The sequence below is a fragment of the Crotalus tigris genome, unplaced genomic scaffold (assembly GCF_016545835.1).
Source record: "Crotalus tigris isolate CLP2741 ecotype Arizona unplaced genomic scaffold, ASM1654583v1 scf7180000018636.906410, whole genome shotgun sequence".
Classification (NCBI taxonomy): Eukaryota; Metazoa; Chordata; class Lepidosauria; order Squamata; family Viperidae; genus Crotalus; species Crotalus tigris.
The window spans coordinates 865,175-879,177 of NW_024097116.1; the positions used below are offsets into that span (position 1 = coordinate 865,175).

Below are 14,003 nucleotides of genomic sequence, written 5' to 3' on the forward strand. Positions count from 1 at the left end.
CGCTTAGAGAGTGCTTGCACTTAAAGCGGTATATAAGTCTCATAAATAAATAAATAAGTGTACTTTTTCACATTATTTTACATGATTCCTTCCTTCCTTCCTTCCTTCTTTCCTTCCTTCCTTCCTTCCTTCCTTCCTTCCTTCCTTCCTTCCTTCCTTCCCTTCCTTCCTTCTTTTTGCCAAAGGGAAAAATCTCACCCAGCATATTTTAGCAGACTTTACAGATGTCTAAAGTTCTTATTTAGTTGCAACAGGATACAGGTCAGACATTAAAGGAAGATATTCTATCAGAACAGAATAAACAAGATTGTACAACGGCATTCTCATTCAACTCTAAATACATATGAAATATGTACAAGAAATGGATTTCAACAAAGTGTGGAACATCTGCTTGTCAAACAAACAGAAAGGAATAACCAAAGTTATAGACAAATTCTCTGGTAGATAGATACACATATCTTACAGTGGAAAAATAACAGACAGTATTACTTTCTGTTAGCAAATGAATAGGCCTATTGAAAACATAGATACAAATTATAGTTGGCGAACCTAATGTTTTCTAAATTTTGAACTAAAGAAACAGAAGATCTAAAAGTTGCTAACAGCTGGAAATGTTAAATTTTACAGTATGAAATGAATAGCTTTAGATACTGAAATGAAAAGATAGAGAGTAATTTATTACTTCTGCCTTCTTCCAGACATGAAAGAAAAACTCACTTCCTGATTTATGTACAAATATTTATTTATTTATTTATTTATTTATTTATTTATTTATGGATTTGTTTATTTGTTTATTATGTTTATATAGCTGCCCATTGTGTACCAAGCACTGGGTGGCTCACAACCAAAATATAAAGTTACATCTATCAACAATGAAAAATATTAAACCCCAAAATCTAGCATCCTAATCAAAGTTAAGTCACCTTAGTCTATAATTTTAATCCAAATGTGCCTAAGAAAGTAAGGTTTTAAGTGAACCCAATGTCCTTAGAAGTTTCATTGTATTACATTGGTTCTTCTTTTTCCTCTGGGACAGTTCTAATCAGTGTTGATGCTTGCAGCCTGCTTCATTGCTCAGCACCCTCCCCACTTCTCTTTAATATTAACATGAAGACACTGGGTGAGGTTGAAAGCATTTCACTTTATTATGAAAATAATAGATCGCATTAAGATTGATTATTGTCCTTTCCCAGTGAGTGTGATAAAAGAGCTATTTATTCAATCTGATCCTACCTGAATCCTATTTAGGATGAAAAATGAGATTAGAATTACAGAATGTCTTCTCTAATCATTTATATTTGTTTTCAAGCATTTCTTTTTCTTATTATTCCATTGATTACAGAAACAATGAAAAAATATTTGTGTTTTATAGTAGAAATGACTTGCCAGATAGATCATATTGAACATGGAACCATATTATCTCCAAAGTCCATTTATAAGGAAGGGGAGAGAATACAATTCTCATGTAATAAAGGATACAGATACGTTGGCAGACCAGATGCCTTATGTACTAAGAAAGGATGGAGTTCAAAACCTCAATGTACACGTATGTATATGTTTCTAATGGTCATGGTTACTCTGAAATCTTATGCGCATTGGGTGCATAGGATTGCAGCTCCAATCTGATAATTTATTTCTAGGTACTTAATTATCCAATCATATGGCTGGTAGTTGAATGCCTTCTTATAATTAGCCAAATTTATGTTCAAGTAGGACTTCCTTTTGTTTTCCATAATCATCTTATCAGTTAGGAGCTGATCTTTTGTTCCTCTGCTGTTTGGGAAGTTTCCTTTTTGCTCAGTCAGAAAAAACTTGTTTTCAGCTAGATACTATTGGACTGCTTCAGCTACTAATACATACACAATAATGTGAAATCACAGCTGCCAGTTTGTTACCGTTTGCCTTCATTTGTATCAAGTTCTTCCCAAGAACTTAAGCTGTCATAATGTATCAGGATTGCATATGTGTGGATCCAAGTAGTATAGCTTTTTAGATGATGGATGGAAATTTAATTGATGCACAGATGTTTAAATGCCATCCTTCCAAGATTTTGGAGAATTGCACCCAATGTACTGATAACCACTGGGACCACCATGGTAGGATTATGCCATAATATAAGTCAGCTGGATGACTTTGGGGCAATCAGTCTAGCTCAACTCAATCTACCTCATATGTTTGTTTTATTGTTAAAATAGGAGGATGAAGGATTATATATTTTTGCCACTTTATTAGGATAACAATCTAATAAATAATCTTTCTACTTTGATTTTCAGATCTTGTTATTTTGTGATCTTTTCCAATTCTTCTTTTCTCTTCTATTATCCCCTGGTATTGCCACATCAACACTTTTTTATTTTCAACCACGGTTACACCTGGTGTGTTATGAACCAAAACTGTATTAGGCAATCATGCAATATTTTAACCTATTAATTTTCACCTACTTTTCAATTCTATGTTCCCACCAATTTTTTGTTACTGGAACCTGATAATTGTGACAGATATTTTGGTAATCATTTTGGCGACTGTGCTATTTTGTTGTTTATAATCAGTCTGTGTGATTTTCTGCATGAGCTGAGTAAATTATCTACTGTTCCTTCCTTCTCAAAGTACAGTAATCTGTATTTTGAATCATTTGATGATTTTTCAGTTCTAGCCTTGATAGGATTAATTCGAATATCTTGGTCTTCAGCAGCCAAAATCAAAGTTTTGGTTTCTTTTTTTAAAAAATGTTTCAGTTGTAGCCATTGCTAGTTTTTATCTTTATTCACTTTGCCCTCAAACCACTGTAGAAATTGACCATGTAGTGCATTTCCTTTACAGGATTTTGATCTTTTTTATTATATTATTATAATATTCATTTTCTTTGTTTCCAGCACATTCAGTAAGTTCCAGTTTTTAATTTGTAACAATGCTTGTTCTTTGCTGTCTTTTATTAATCAACTAATGTACGCTTTATTATTGTTATTGTTGCTGTTGTTGTTTTAGATGATGGTAAGTAAGTACTAAATTATTTAAATGCAATATTTGGGGGACAGTAAATAACCTCAAACATTATAAAGAGGTTGAAATATACAAGGTATCAGCTTTCCTCTACCAGATATCCTTTAAGTTTGATACACCCCAATCTTTTTACATTGAGGCAATTGCTTGATATCTAGTGCTACAATCACCAATCCGGTGATATTGTTCTCTGGTGTTCTCCCCATATACCTACAGAGAAAGATTCCCTTGACAAAGAGATATGCAGGAACTGTTGCCTAGGAAAAAAGGGCTGAAGCATTTTTAAGTTCAGAAAAGCAAGATAACATTTGGAAGGGTCTCATGACTTCTTGACAATTTACTGAATGAAGTAGGAGGAATATAGCACAATCAGATGCGTAATGTAATATTATTATTATGGATCATCACACAGTCAGCCAGATGTTCAGACTGGATTTGGCATTTTGTCTACCTATCGAGTCCTTACCCAGGACCTGGGATAGGCAGATGTGGATGTGTGATGGTATTACAGGTATTGTCGCAGGATGGAAGCAGTTCCTAGTAAGGCCGCCTTTTGCAATTGACTAATAGCGAATTTGTCAATGCCAATAGTGTTCAAGTGGTGCTCCAGTTGTTTTGGGATTGCACCCAAACAGCCTATTACTATTGGTACTACCCTTGCTTGCTTTTGCCACAGTCTTTCTATTTCTATTTGTAGGTCTTTGTATTTTGTTATCTTCTCCAGTTCTTTCTCGTCTATTCTGCTGTCTCCAGGCACTGCCACATCCACTATCCAGACTATTATTATTATTATTATTATTATTATTATTATTATTATTATTATTATTATTATTATTATCATCATCATCATCATCATCATCATCATCACAAATTTCAGTGATGGTAATCTTAAGCTTCCTTAGCCCATCCATCTGGTGAAGCTGATAGAACTGAAACAGAAAAGGTCCTACAAAGTTTTTTCTTTGCAAATTGAAAAAAACATCATAAACAAAACATTCAATAGGTCCACTTCAAGGTTTATAGCATAATGATCTCTCCTCATTTTGCAATGCATCAGTCTCATAGGCAGTGACTTATTGACCACGTATTCATATTCCTCTGTAGAAATTCGGTGTTCCCCTCCAGAAGTGAGGAATGGCTTCTTTCAACCTAGACGATCTCAATATTTGTATAATGATGCAGTCAAGATACATTGTATTTTTCAACTTTCCCCAATAAAGATTTTAAAATGCACTGCTAATGGTTGGAACCCCTCTCTTCGCTGTTAAGGTAAGCAGCTTTTTTTTTTTTTTTTAGTTTCCTCGTTTTGAGTTTCTTTCCAAAGCAGAAATTGCTTTATTGTTTATGAATGATAAATTGGTTTATTGACAATGATTGATGATGAAATAACAGTGGTGGCAGTAGACTAGTTTATTATACCTAGCAGCAGTGCTTCTAATTCACTCTGTTTGTTACTCAAACTTTGAGCTTTTGTATATAAGCATTTGAGACCTTTATGTCTCTCCTTGGGTGTGTTTCATACATCTCCTACTTGATGTTGAGATTTTCATTTTCCTTATCACTCATTACCTCATTGTTTTGTTGAGGTTTATGGTTGATTTTATATTCTAATGATCCTAAAAATTGGTCACACACACTCTCCCCATCAGTTTTAGTTTAAAGCCCTTTTGATGAGTTGAGCCAGTTGCTTTCTAAGTACTTTTTTCCCTGTTTTTGTGAGGTGCATAAAAAAAAATGGCAGTATACTTAACACTAGTAATGATAACATTTCTATAATTTTTCTTCTTAAAATATCCTGAAGCCATTTATAATAATCATAACATCACAAAAAGCATAAAAAGCAAGGAAAAAATCTAGTAAAAGCAAATTAAATAGCAATAATGTTATTATTATGATCCTACTATATAGAAGGCTTACTCCATGCTGTGGCTAACCATAATCCATAAGCCACAGCAGAGGGAGTACCTCTCTGAAGAAGATGATGTAATCAGAGTGATTCTTTAAAGAAGCCATATCCTTTCCCAATCAGAAAGAAATCCAGTGCTACAAAAGCGAGTTTACAATTTTTATTGTTTATTTTCTGAACTAAAAGCTTAACACATAACACATTTACGCAAGAACACATACTTGTCTGACTCAGGATCTGAAGCTGAGATACTGGCAGAAGCATTTAGACATGTGCTAGGGAAACAGTGGGTATATTGAACTTTGACACACAAACTTTTGGACTTGCCTAAAAGTAGTTGATCTTCCTATGTCTTCCTCAGCTACATAAGTCAGAAATTTCTTGGAAGTTTGTTTCCCAACAGATGTCAAGATAACTGAAATCTCCTATTCATCCTGCAATATCTGGAAGCAACTTAGTGGCAGAAACGTAAGATTGAGAGTAATGTGGGAGAAGAGGGAAAGGTGAGAGTGTCCAAGGGTAAAGCGGGCATGGCAGGTCACACAAGACTTGAATTTTTTTCTTCCTAGACAGTAATTTTAAAGAAATATTTCAGTCACCATAGACAAACAGGAAGTCTTTGCTAATAGTTATTGTAATCATTTAAAACCAAAAATATGTTTGTTTTGTATTTAGTTCATGAACTTGAGTTGAATGTACACAAAGGTTCAACTAATTGGGGAGTAGAGATATGATAAAATATTAGTTCCATGGCTTTGTACAAATCATCTGACACTTGGTTTGTTTTTTACTATAAGCCCCATGTGACAGGAAAAACGGTAAACCTGTCTATCAGTGGTCTGTAAGACTGGTAAATTTCCACCACCATATAACCAATTTGACAAATCTCTGGCAGGAAGAAACCCCTGGCCATTTTCCAGCCCAGCAATCTACCAACTACCAATTGTTCTACATTGCAACAATGGTTTCTTAATTTTAGTCTATTCTATGTCCTGGGTAGTTTTATAACTTGAAGGAGAAATGCTCAGATCTCTGGTGAATTTCATCCCAGCTTGCAAGAAATCCTGGCAGAAAACGTCAATTGTATTTTGAAGTATGCTGTGGAGTGTACAAAATGACATTAGAGTAGAAAAAATAGGGTACTGTATTTATATAGGATATTTCTCTATAAGATAATGAGCAGGAACAGAGAGGTAAAAATAACTGCCACATTACCTGCTCTGGGTGATTTCACCAGGTGAAATTCTTGCACATTTCTATGCTATGCTGATTCTTGGCCATATAAGAGTTGCTGGTACTGCCTGTGAAGCTGTGGGGGTGGATATTTCTACATTAAACAAAGCCTCTACAAAAAAGAAAAAAGAGATCTCCTTTTTAAGCATTAGTATTAAAATGGAGAAACCTCAGATACAACTGAATTGTGCACTTATATTGGAAAAGATTTATGAGGCCACTGCAGAAATTTGTGCTACATTTAAAAACTGTATTTCAGAATTAAGATCTAGAGACTCTACTATATTTACCCAAACTGACGTCCAGGTTACAATTGATTATGGTATAAATCAAAATGTGCCAGAAGAGGAATTTACAGAGAGAAGTGGAATCTATTTCATCTGACAATCCCTTCTTCAGCAACTTAGAGAACCAGAAGAAGCAAAGACTAAGATTTCAAAATACAAAGCAACTACATCGCAAAGAGAACAGAAAAAGACGTTTACTGCAGAGGAAGAGATTTATACTTTCTCAAAGATTACTACAAGTAATAAGAATTGATCTATTGGTTGAAAGAGAAAAAAGATGCTTACTACAGAGATCAAAGATCTCTACAAGCATCGAGAATGGATTTACTGGTTGAAAGGGAAGCGTCTTCATGGAAGCTGGTGTGGCAGAGAAAGAAACCCAGAATTAGATTCAAAAACAAATTTAAAAATGTTTAATGGAGTAAAAGGCAATATTGATTTCATGGGTTTTTTTTAAGAATAATGATTTAGAGCTGAAAAATGCAATTATACACATGCGCGTTTAAATTAGTAAAAATTGTTGAATGGACTAAAAGGTAATGTTGGTTCTATGGATTGTTTTAAGGATAATGATTTAGACTTAGAAGTAGGAAATCTACAATTATATTCATGTGTGTTTAATTTAGTTTGATGATTTTTTTTGTTTTATGGAAGTTTGTTTGATATGGAAATATGAAAGTTAAATGTGGAATGAAAAAAGAAACTTGGCTTTACAGAGACTAAGAATGCATTTCTTGGAGCAATAGATTGATTTAGACTGGAATTTTGAAATGTTTAATTAATTAGGAGATTTTTGTGTATAATAATATGTTTTGATATTGTTATGTCCCGAGCCTTTGCAAACGGCTCGGGCGTTTGCAGGCAGTCCCGGGCAGGTGCAAAGCTGCCCGGGACCAGACAGGCTGTCGCCAGCGCCGTGCGCATGCGCGGGTGCTGGCGCGGGAAAAGTAACCCATTTACCCGGGAGTTGCCTATATAAGAGGCTGCGAGGCGTTTGGGCGAGGCTGAAGCCATCTTCCTGTAAGCTGAACGCTGAATAAAAGAAACTGAGAACTCCAGCTGCTTCTCGTGTCTGTTTTCCCGCCAAGGACGCAACACTGGCGACGAGGATGGGATGCCTTGCACTACCTGGAAAGGAAGAAGTGTAAGCTTACCCAAGGAGTCCTGAGCGGCGGAAGAGGAACGGCGTCGACTCGGCAGCTGCCCGCCAATCCGGTGCGCATTCGGGGGTAGGCTGGCTGATAGACCCGTCTCCTGAAGATCCGAAGATGGCGAAAATCGGAAGGCTTTCGGAATTCGACGTCTCACATCCAGAGCGGTGGGAGTCCTACGTATCCAGAATGGAGAACTACTTCAAGGCAAACCAAGTGAGGGAAGATAGCTTGAAGGCCGCCACCCTGCTTTGCGTTTGCGGCCAAGACGCCTTCGAAATCGCAGAAAATCTTGCAGCACCTGTTCCAGTAGAGTCTGTAAGCTACGCAGACCTGAAGAAGCTGCTGAAAGAGCACTTCCACCCCAAGGTGTCCGTTATCTCATGGCGACACACCTTCGAGCAGAGGGATCAACGGTCCGGTGAAACAGCCAAGGAATACATCGCCGCGCTACGGAAGGCCGCCAAGCCCTGCGAGTTCAAGGACCTCGAGGAACGACTGAGGGACCGATTCGTGTGCGGGCTAAGGCATCGAGAGCTACAACAGAGACTTTTTGCCAAGGAAGAATTATCCTTCCAAGACGCCTTAAGGGAAGTCACCGCAGAAGAAGCAGCAGGCGGCGCCATCAAAAACATGCGGCCGATCAGGAACAATGCAGAGGGTGCGTCCGTGCACCAGGAAGACGTCCGACGAAACTCCGAGGAGGATCCGGACGAGGAAGTCGACCGTCTACACCCCGCGAAGGAAGAGAACCAGAAGGGAAGCTCTTCGGCTCTGCTCAAGTGCATCGGCTGTGGAGGTCGCCACAGGAGAACCGACTGCAAGTTCCGCTCCGCTACCTGCCGGGCATGCGGCAAACAAGGGCATATTGCAGCTGTGTGTCTGAGCCGACGAAAGGCACAACCCCAAGAAGAACGCCTGAAGGTACCAGATTCCCCAGCCAGAATAGGGTAGGTTTTTGCGCTTCGCGAAGAAGCATCTGTAGAACAGGCACACACAAGCCCATGAAGAAAAAGCTGTCACTCAACGTGAAGCTACAAGGGGTTCCATTATCTATGGAACTAGACACAGGGTCTGCCCTGTCCATCATTTCATTGCATACATTTAGGAAGATTTGTTCCAGTAGTGGGTCTAAGGCCAAGTTAAGGCCTTCTGATATTGTATTAACAGATTTTCAGAACTCAAGAGTGTGTGTTAAGGGGGAGGCCACCCTTAACGTGCAATACAAGAGTTTTGAAGGTCCACTAGACTTATTAGTAGTAGGGGGTGAACGAACGAGTCTCATAGGACTCGATTGGTTTGAGGCCCTGGGGATACACGTCACAGGACTCAACAGCTTACAAACACTCGACCTACAGGAAGTCTGCAAAGAATTTGCAGATGTTTTCAGCCCCCAGCTGGGCACATTCAAAGGACCACCTGTGTCCTTAAAGCTAGACCCCACTGTCACTCCCATTAGGATTAAAGCAAGAAGGGTCCCTTTTGCTTTAAAAAGTAAGATTGACACTGAATTAGACAAACTAATCCAACAGGGAATCCTAGAACCTGTTGATTCCAGCCCGTGGGAGACCCCCATTGTCACGCCTCTAAAGGCAAATGGGGACATTCGCATTTGTGCTGATTACAAATGCACACTCAATAAGGCATTGCAGCAACATGCCTATCCTGTTCCTGTGGTCAGTCACATCCTGGCCTCTCTCAAGGGGGGGCATGTTTTTGCAAAGCTTGACCTAGCTCAAGCATATCAACAGCTGCCTGTTGATGATGATGCTGCCATAGCTCAGACCATTGTGACCCACAGGGGAGCCTTTAAAGTAAAAAGGCTACAGTTTGGAGTAAATGTCGCTCCTGGGATTTTCCAAAGCGTAATGGAAAACACACTACGAGGTATACCAGGGGTCTGCCCCTACTTTGACGATGTCTTGATTGCAGGAGACTCCACACACATTCTAGCTGAAAGACTTAGGGCTGTCCTGTTAAGATTCAGGGAATCAGGCCTCAAGCTCAGAAAAGACAAATGCAAGATCGGGGTGCCTTCTACTGAATTTCTGGGATTCAAAATTGATGCTGCTGGGATTCATCCTGCTGAATCCAAACTAACTGCTATTTTACAAGCACCCAGGCCAAAGTCTAAGGCCGAACTTCAGGCCTTCCTAGGCCTCCTGAATTTCTACAATTCTTTTCTTCCACATAAAGCTAGTGTAGCTGAGCCTCTTCACAGGCTACTAGACAAACAAGCTGTGTGGCTGTGGTCACAAGCACATGAGGCTTGCTTTAAAGAAGTCAAGGCCTTGCTCACTTCTAACAGTGTTCTTGCACATTTCAACGAGTCTCTTCCTGTGTGCATCGCTTGTGATGCATCCCCCTACGGGGTTGGAGCTGTCCTGAGTCACCTCAGGTCTGATGGAACTCAGGTTCCTATTGCATACTACTCCAGAACACTGTCTTCTGCCGAGCGCAACTACGCTCAGATAGACAGGGAGGCTCTGGCTGTTGTTGCTGGAATTAAAAAATTCCACGATTTTCTATATGGCAGGCATTTCACGGTCTTCACTGACCATAAGCCTCTGCTGGGACTGTTTACCACACGTAAGCAGACTCCCCACATCATTTCCCCTAGAATGCTTAGGTGGTCTATTTTCTTGTCTGCATATGATTTTTCATTACTCCACAAGCCTGGGAAAGAAATGGGCCATGCTGATGGCCTCAGTAGGTTGCCTCTGCCAGTAGTAGAAGCTGACCCCGCGCCAGCTGTCAACATTCTATCAATCCAAGCCTTGCCCGAGCTCCCTCTTAGTGCCAGGGATGTTACCGCTGAAACGGGTACAGATCACACACTTTCACGTGTCCGCTCCTGGGTCCTGTCCGGGTGGCCTGAGCACTGCCCTAGTCCTGAGTTTCAGAGTTTCTGGTCCAAAAGAAACGAACTGTCCCTTTCTCAGGGTTGTCTGCTTTGGGGAAACAGAGTTGTCATTCCCACCTCAATGAGGACTAGGGTCTTAGAATCCCTCCACGAGGGTCATCCTGGCATTGTCCGTATGAAGGCTCTTGCACGAAGCCACTTGTGGTGGCCTGCTTTAGATAAAGATATTGAGGCTAAGGTGCACGCATGCCACCTGTGCCAACGATCTCGCCCAGAGATGCCCCAAGCTCCTGTGCATAGATGGGAGGAAACACAGTCCCCATGGTCTAGGGTGCACATTGACTACGCTGGGCCCTTTCAGGGCCAGTTCTTCTTGGTCCTTGTTGACAGCCATTCAAAATGGCTTGAGGTTGTGCCTGTCTCATCCACCACCACTGCAAAGACTATTCAGGTACTGAGGGGGATTTTTGCTGCACACGGGCTGCCAGATGTCATTGTGTCCGACAACGGCCCTCAATTCACCTCCTCCGAATTCCAAGCTTTCTTACAGGCAAACCTGATTCGTCATGCCACGTCTGCGCCTTTTCACCCGTCCACCAACGGTATGGCTGAACGCATGGTGCGCATCGCAAAGGACGCCTTGAAGAGACTCACCTACGGGGACTGGCATCACAGGTTGGCTGACTTTCTCCTTTCTTATCGCACCACACCGTCCACTTCTACAGGGAGAAGTCCAGCTGAACTTCGTTGGGGGCGCCAACTTACTACTAGACTTGACCGGTTGCATCCGGACAGACTGCCTTCATCTACCTCACATCCTAGGGCACCTAGACAACTACTTGTGGGTGCCCCCCGGTTTGGGCTCGCAATTACGGGCCTGGTCATACATGGGTCCCCGCTTCTGTGTCCAGGATCACAGTCCTCTCTCCTACGAGGTTGCCCTGGACAACGGTCGTGTCCTACGTCGGCACATCGACCAACTTCGCTCTAGGCGAGACTTTTCTGCTGAGACTCCTGGGTCTTTTCCAGGGGGGGAGGGGGACCCTTTGGAGCAAAGGGAAGGGCAAGAGTTACTGCCCATCTCCACTGAGGGAGCCACAAACGGCTCGTCCCAAGGTTCTGCAATTGCTCCGAAAAGAAAGTCATGGAGCTTACCTACACAACAGGCACTCACGCCTACTCCAGCCAGGGAGTCACCCCGGGGGCATACTCACTTTCCACACACATCACACAGCACTCCAGCAACGGAGGATACCCGGGGCATCCCAACAAATCATTCCCCGCAAGAGAACTGGCACACAATTCCCAAGGTTGGCCTGACCTTACCCCAAATCCTACAGGGGGTCAAACATACACAGAGCTAGTCGAGGAACCAAGTCCCGACTACAACAACCCTAGCACAAATCAGGGAACACCTGAGTTTTGGGAAAGTACAGAAACCCACACGAGCCCGAGCACAGAATGGGGTTCAGGGAATGGACAGCCTCCTGACAGGTCTTGGACTGACCTAGGAGGTTCTACAGAGACGCCCAGCAGTGGCTATCACTTCAAGGGGCCCGAGGGTCTACAGCTAGGCAGGTCAACCAGGTCACAAAGCAACAGAAGCCCTGGCCTGACGAGCCCGGTGGGCAAGCAAGCAGGCCAGGCATCGGGGCACAGTCCTTGGAAGACACCAGGGCACAATAGAGAGAACAGGCTCACGCCTCCCTCCAGTCAGGGGACTTATGCCAGTAACCCACAGCTAAGAAGGTCACAGAGAGCAAAGAAATCTCCTAAGTACCTAGAAGACTACATAACATTGCTGGCAAGGCAAAGGCCAGTAAACAGTGGGAGCACTGGGGAGCAAAATGTCATATAAAATAAATGTTGTATGTTGGTAGTAGTTTTAGCCCGGGGGAAAGGGGTGTTATGTCCCGAGCCTTTGCAAACGGCTCGGGCGTTTGCAGGCAGTCCCGGGCAGGTGCAAAGCTGCCCGGGACCAGACAGGCTGTCGCCAGCGCCGTGCGCATGCGCGGGTGCTGGCGCGGGAAAAGTAACCCATTTACCCGGGAGTTGCCTATATAAGAGGCTGCGAGGCGTTTGTGCGAGGCTGAAGCCATCTTCCTGTAAGCTGAACACTGAATAAAAGAAACTGAGAACTCCAGCTGCTTCTCGTGTCTGTTTTCCCGCCAAGGACGCAACAGATATGGTAATTAAATGGATGGAATTTGGTTTGTTTAATGAATGGAAATGAATTAAGTCAATGATTACGATAAGCAATAAAAATGGACCTACTGGCTGAAAGGTTAAAGATAATGATCTAGATTTAGAAGTAAGAAAATTATAACTATATATATGTGTAATGTTTAATTAATTAAGAGATATTTGTGTATAATAATACGATTTGATAAGATATGATAATATTGTCTTTTTTTAAACTAAATTAGCTATTATTGGAAGAAGAAATAAATAAGATTGGTGATAAAAAGGGATGAGAGAGATTAAAAATTTGAATATATTTGCAAGAGATATTTGAAGGGGTAATATGTTGATGTAAAACATTATTTGATTATGGTAATAGAAATTGATAAAGTTTTAATAAACAGGTTTAGTAGTAATAGAAATTTAGGATAGAAATGAAATATATTAAATTTATTATGTTACTTGAGGGAAATAGAGAGATGATAGCGAATGTATTAAGTTGAGTTGTTATTTTGTGATTTTATGTTGGATTTTTTGTTTACCCAAACACCACAGTGTGTCTCAAACACTTTTTGTTAAAACTATAAAACCAATAAAATATATTTTAAAAAAAGAGAGAGTTGCTGGTACTGCAAGATACTACACTTTTCAGTTATATAAGTGGCCCCATGCTGATGTGTTCTTGACAAAGCAAGGTGCAGTCTATTTTACAGGGAATTTTTCCTTCTGAAGTTGATCAGACAGCTCAAAGTGAAAACGTTGTGGAAGATAGCTAATATACCCTGGGAAATGTGAACATTCCCTGTCTATTGAGGCATTACAGATGGACTGCATAGCACTTGGTTTGCTAGCAGAAATAGCAAATACCGTTTTGATACAGAGCAAGAAATGACAGGCAGATCTGATTCTTGCAATGGACATGGAGAGATTGGGGACAATGCTGTATATTCATACTCTTAATGACCTGTTAGGAGAGTATCTTTGTTTCATGAGAAATAGAAATTGTAGATGAGCCTAAAAGTACACATGCAGAAAAATTTGCTAGCACCTGAGCTGCACCATGGCACATGAATAGAATAATTGCAACAATAGGAGCAAAATCATAAGTTGAGGATCTTAAATTTGATGAAATGAAGAATGGAGGGAATATTACTGAAATGGAAGGGGAGAAGGGCTAAACACCAAAAGAAGGTTGAACGCAGGTGGCTGCAGGAATGAAATGGTTTTAAAGAGGGAAAGGAAAAGACAGTAAAAGTTAGAACTATCTCAATCTTACATATTGCAAACACAAGGATCTCCTGTACTGGTTGGTTTAGAGAGACTCACAATGAGCTCACTACAGTCTCTATAAAGGTTGTCAAAATCTGCACAATATTTAAGCA

The 14,003-nt window shown here is 40.9% G+C and overlaps 1 protein-coding gene across 1 annotated transcript in view; it reads left to right on the top strand.

Moving 5' to 3' along the window:
* The window catches only part of LOC120313360 (complement factor H-like), a 75,751-nt gene that overhangs the window by 39,927 nt on the left and 21,821 nt on the right, over positions 1-14,003 (top strand). The window contains exons 16-17 of the mRNA XM_039355197.1: positions 1,373-1,546; positions 4,105-4,269. Coding sequence (XP_039211131.1) covers positions 1,373-1,546; positions 4,105-4,268 — 338 coding nt within the window. The 3' untranslated portion in view covers position 4,269. The remainder of the gene's footprint in view (positions 1-1,372; positions 1,547-4,104; positions 4,270-14,003) is intronic.